The sequence below is a fragment of the Colius striatus genome, chromosome 23, assembly GCF_028858725.1.
Source record: "Colius striatus isolate bColStr4 chromosome 23, bColStr4.1.hap1, whole genome shotgun sequence".
NCBI classification, from domain to species: Eukaryota; Metazoa; Chordata; class Aves; order Coliiformes; family Coliidae; genus Colius; species Colius striatus.
This window is the reverse complement of record NC_084781.1, coordinates 5,375,810-5,381,420: the sequence shown is the minus strand read 5'-3', so window position 1 is coordinate 5,381,420 and position 5,611 is coordinate 5,375,810. Positions and strand designations below refer to the sequence as shown.

The 5,611-nt window shown below is 39.1% G+C and overlaps 1 protein-coding gene across 1 annotated transcript; it reads right to left on the bottom strand.

Annotated features, from left to right (window-relative positions):
- Positions 1 to 3,410: 3,410 nt before the first annotated feature.
- On the bottom strand, positions 3,411 to 4,985 carry BTG4 (BTG anti-proliferation factor 4). Its single transcript, XM_010200148.2, has 4 exons — positions 4,813 to 4,985; positions 4,119 to 4,256; positions 3,747 to 3,942; positions 3,411 to 3,587 (listed from the first exon to the last, which is right to left on the bottom strand). Exons 1-4 carry the CDS (start codon positions 4,983 to 4,985, stop codon positions 3,411 to 3,413), a joined length of 684 nt encoding a protein of 227 aa, XP_010198450.2.
- Between the last annotated feature and the right edge of the window lie 626 nt (positions 4,986 to 5,611).

Sequence of the window (5,611 nt, the reverse complement as noted above, 5' to 3'; positions counted from 1 at the left end):
TAATATGTTAGAAGCTGAAAGGTGGTTAAAACTCAAAGGGAAGACTGAGAAAAGGGCTGCACAGAACTCGATTTCTTGCATTTTCTGTGTATCAGCATTGAGCTGGTTTACCTGTGAAATTAATGTTTGTAAATGTGAAAATGCATAGTTTATGCACCTGAATTAATTTAGCTTTTTTAGTCTTGCAGCTCCTGCAGAATGGAAAAATCTAACCTCAATTTGATAACAGAAAAAACACAGTATAAACCTAGAAATCAACAGCAAAGCTTTTACTTCCCCTCTTGAGAATATTAAAATTGTAAATGCCATTGTGACCAGGATTTTACTGATGCATAGGTCTGCCTGCCACCTATGAGCAAATGGAGATGGAAAAACAGAGGCTGTTCAACTGATGAAGAAGTTTTAGTGTGTGAAACATACAGTTATTGTGAAGTATGCTTCTCTGAAAGCCTAGAAACAAAAAGCATGGTGGAATTTCTAAGGAAGTTCCTCTGATGATGTCCCAGCAAAAGTACCACTTGCAAAAAAAATGCATTTCCTTCTTCATTCTGAAGAGCCACAATCTCTGCTAGGGCAACTATCTGTACAGCTGCAGTGTGAATCATTGATGTTTCAAAGATCTTTTCATACTGGATGTCTTCATTACTATCAGATCTAACTCACTCAGGAGGCTGCTGGAAATATACAGTGGATAAACACCAATGCAGCATGCTTACTGTCAGAGGAAATATGTATAATGGAGATGGGGGGATTTGGTTTTGAGCATGTATTGCTGTCAGGTACTTGAGTGCATCAGGAATTAAGTAATAGTTTTGCAATACAGCTACTGCTTTTTCCATTTCTCTGTCACCTCTGATTCCTTTTGAAAACATTGGTGATTTTAGCTGAATTGGAAAGCCTGCAGATTCATCAGCACTTTAGAACTTATTAGTGGCTATTTATACAGTGAGACTGCATTAAAATAATTGAGACACACAGAATTAAAAAGCTTTTGGGCTTTTTTTTGAGGCAGTATTGATTTTCATTTCAGTAACAATATTTTAGCTTGTGCAACTTGACTATTTCCAGCATAATTAAGAGTAGGATTATCATTTTATTTTCAGTTCAAGAAGATGGAGGAAATCATCAGTTTTATTTTCACTCTAGTAAAGTAGGATTGGAGATAGTAACAAAAATTAAATGAACCAGAGTAGAAAGATGTGCATTTTCCATCTCTTTTCCTCCAAATTAATACTCTGGGGAGTTCCTATATCAACTGCAGGCACCTCCTAGGTTATCAGTCTGCAGCAAAACATTAATTGATTGGTATGTCCTTAGGGTTTGTTTCCATCTACACAATTATTCTTGAGACAAATTCTACAATGGAAGTGACTGTCTGAATCACAAGCAAGAAGATTCTGTTGAGTTAAAGTGTATCTGCTGTTGAAGTTGATTTGCAGTTGAAAAGGAAGCAGTGGTATAAAACAGGTTTCCCTTCTCAAGAAGCAACATGAACAGACTTTCAGAATTCTTATATCCAGATCAAGACAATTCTCAGTGAACTTTTGATAAAACACACTTTTTTGTTAAAAAAAAATAGAAAACACTCTTTTGTGGACATAGAACTAGAAGAGACTGATAAATGACTTCTTGAAAGGTCATTTAGTTTCCCTACAGCCAGGAACACTGTTAGTTTAACTGACTTCTACTGAATACAGTAGGGTTAAGGAAAAAAAAAGAAGTCTAAGACACGTGTAGTAGGGTTTGACTACACCTAAACTCTAAAAATTCAGGAGTAAATAGAGTCTCTCATGTTTCTTCTACAGGTTACTCATCAAGGAACACTTTGAAAGCATCTGCTGCTCATTCAGAGACATTAAAGACTGAAGCAAGTCAGGAAACTGCTTCAGCTTCAATAGCATCACTTGTTCTGCCCACTTCACATTCAGAAAGGATCAGCCCTATACAATTAGTTGGAAACGCTGCTTCTGACTCACAGGAATGAAGAAACCTCTCCTCTTATTTACTCAGTTTAATAAATGCCCCCACACAGCACAACAGTCACACACAAACCCCAGACTTTAAACAATAAGGTCTTCTACAGGGGAAATTCTCTCTATTAGGATTTTCACTTTTTGCATGAGTGATCTACCAAGCCTTATTAATACCAATTTTATCATCAAGTTGTTGTGCAAAAGTAAATGTGACTGGTGCAGGCTTGTTCTGAAGAAATATAGACCAACTCATCATGAAGCATGACTGATACCCAACTGAGAATACTTGATTAGAGCCCTTGACCTCTTTTTGATGTTTTTCCCCCCTCCATATCATGTTTGATAAGTAAGCTAGAACACAGTTTATTGAGCACTTAGGGCTTGACACAACAACTGTTAGTTTCTCCCACCTACTGTGAGACTTCAGCTAAAAACTGTACTATCATTTTTATTCTTTCTTGGGGTTAGGGTTGTTTGCTGTTACAGGACAAAATGCTTTCCCTTCAGGGCTGCTTATTTGCAAGGGTTTTTTCATCATCACTTACTATGTAATAATAGTTGGACTGCAACTAGAAAGGATGCAATAAGTGACAAGGAAATGTCTTTACATGAGCCATGAAGTTTTGAAAAGCTAGTTTATCACTTTCAGCTTAACCAGCAGGAAAGAAGCTCTTGACATCACTTCTGTAACCTGAAAGAGTAGTCTCCCTCTGTCTGGAATTCTGGACTAGGGAGAAGACAGCTTGGCTCAAGTTGTTTCAAGCTAAGAGAAAAGATTTCCTGCAAGCCATAGTACTGTCAGCTCAACATCCTTAGAGTTAACAGCTGCATCATTCTAGAAGGTGCTGTGTTAGGTGAGAGCTGTGGAAAGCTACATCATCCTCTATTAGGCTCCTCTCCTGGCCCTGATAGTGTTCTTCTGAGATGTAAGCCAGAGTCAGCAAGAAAAAGCCTACAAGGAAGTCTTGCACAGCTGCATCTATCCAAGCTTCACTCATGGGGAAGCAAAGAGATGCTGCTGCTTGTGACATGGAGGTGCTTTCCTCAGAACACAGCTACTCTTGCTGCCTTTGCCCGAAGGAAGCAGATTATCATTCAGAGAATATTTGTCTTCTTCCTTGTGTTTTCTCTGAGAAGTTTAACTCCCCTTCAGGGCATTGACAGCAGATTAGACAGCTTTTAAAAAAAATAGGAGTAGATTTATTGATATATATATTTCCTTTTTAACTTACAAGTGGAGTCTCACATTAATTTTCCATCTTATATTAATATCAATAAAACATTAAAATGTATACAATAAAATCCAAAGTTTCAGATAAACAAAGTAAGAGAGGAAATAGTCAGTGCTTTCAATTTTTAAGGATCTTAGCAGTGCCAGTCTTCATCTCATACCACAGCTCAGTGTTTCAACAGCCTAGAACACATGCAGGCACAGCTCTAGCGCTTGGTATTGATCCAGTGGTATCTATCAACACGCAGTCCTGTGAAAGCGGCAGCTGGCCGGTAGGCTTTATAACCCTTGTGCTGGGCATAGGAAGAGCCATCAATCATAAAGGTCTTCCTATGAAGATACTGAGACCAGGGCTGTATGGGTGCCTTGCAGTAGTCACTTAACTAAACAGCAAGAAATAAGACCATGATAAGGAGTGCTTGGGTAAAAGAGAAGATTAGGCCAGTCATCAGTTGTTAAGGCTATTACATTCCTTCATGAAGGAACCTAGAGGGCAGAAGCTGGTTCTTACTGAAAACCACATAAAATCACCACATCCTTACCTGGTAGACACTGTTAGGATTGCTGACAGTAGGGATAGCTTTTGGCTCTTTATGGAAGCTCTCCTCATCTGAAGAGATGCCCGAATGATAGTCTAGTGCTGCCCTGTCAACAGCATAGCTGATCTGCTGAGGAAGCTCTGGGTTCTCCTCTCCTTCAAAGTGCGCAATTGTGAAGGGTCGGTTCTTTTCACCATATCTGAAAGTGACTGTATTTGTATCATGCAGCTCTGCACTAGCACTATGGGCATGTGTTAGTAGCCATCCTATACTAGGAAGGAGGTACAGTCTCAGATGCTAAGACTCTAGCAGTGGGCTTGGAGTTGATAAAGTTGATACAAGACACTTAACATGGAAGCCACGGTTTCAACTCACCTGCAACACACCTCAAATGGATCAACCCACAGTGTCATTTCCTTTGGCAAGCCAAGGTTATTGAAGTCCACATTACTCTCCACACAAGCTTGCTCCAGCAGTGGATCTCTTGCTTGATGTTTGTTTATCCTTATACACCTAGGTAAGGATAAAATGCAGGTGGGTTAAGATTTCTCTACAACTTTACAAGATCTGCTCTTACAGAAGTACACTTCAGCTCACTATTTACTCTCTCGTAAGTTCTCACTCATAATCCTAACCAGCAAATTAGCCTGACAAGCTGATTTATAACACCAAACAAGACTGATTTTTTAAACCCATAATGCAACAACTCATGTTATCAGTAATTAAGAGAATTAAGCCATTACAAGAATTCCACAAGTTAAAGATGACTTGAATTCTTCATTCAAGAAGTCAGAGGGCTGCTCAAGACATCACACACATTGTCCTTCAATTTCCACCTTAACTCTCTAGCCATACACATGCACAAACTGTGACACTGCTTTCAAAATAGGTATCTCTTTACTAGTTAATAACACTTTGTTCCTGAATTTGAAGAGAGAGACAAGTGGTTCTTTCAGTTTTGTGCCACTTCCAGTTGAAGGGCTCCAGACAGTGAAAAGGTATTCATTGCATCTTGAGTATCATGCAAAGGCTCCCTTTCGCCCTCCCCTTCTACAAAGTAGCCTGCTACCTGAAGGCTTGTCCTCTGGATGGATTGTCCAAGTACCAGTGATTCTTATACTTTTCAAACAGTATTGTTGTCAGCTTAGCTGCAAATTTCTCTATTTTACGCTTGCTCAACTTGTCTTCCCTCTTCACTAGCCTTGTGATGAAGAAGACTGCAGCAGCAATTTCCTCTTTCATTTTAAGTTGAAGAGCACAGGGTGCTTTAGCTGTTGGGCAATAATCAGTAGAGATGAGACACTACATTACTGAGAATCAATAACATTAAGGTACTATCAAGCTCCAAGGACAGATATTACAAACCCTGCACAAGCCATGACAGACAGAACCTAGATAAACACAATTGCCAGTCCAGTAAATTTTGAGTAGTGAAATCAATTTGATGTGTTGCTAGAAGGAACTCACAGCCAGTTAAGAGAATATTTAAGAAGAAAAACATTTAAAAGATAACACTCCTTATTACACATCACTAACACACTACAGACATCAATCAGCAGCTCTTACAGTTACATAACTCTTTTGTACAAAATGAAGGCTACAAACATTACCTTTGCAGACTGCAGTTGTTGAAAATACCTGAGATGTACTTTATAGACTGCTTCAAAGAGCAACCAAGAGAGACTAAGAACTACAAGAACCTCTATCACTTACAAAGGCAGTGAAAACCCCATCACCCAAAATCCCCTTCACTCTTCCTCTAGCATAGCTTGCTTAGGGTTTATATAGAGCAGAAACCCATGTGGCTCTGAGGAGTGTTAACAACATTCAGGTGTTCCCCATTACAGTAACAAGCATGCTGGCTTCAA

What these genes read in the sequence shown, in the direction of transcription:
- BTG4 (XM_010200148.2), bottom strand. Translation starts at nt 4,985, where the DNA reads ATGAAAGAGGAAATTGCTGCTGCAGTCTTCTTCATCACAAGGCTAGTG. An exon ending in CCATTTGAGGTGTGTTGCAG is followed by an intron (nt 3,943 to 4,118) that starts GTGAGTTGAAAC and finishes AGTCACTTTCAG; the next exon opens with ATATGGTGAAAAGAACCGAC. An exon ending in ATCCTAACAGTGTCTACCAG is followed by an intron (nt 3,588 to 3,746) that starts GTAAGGATGTGG and finishes CTTGCTGTTTAG; the next exon opens with TTAAGTGACTACTGCAAGGC.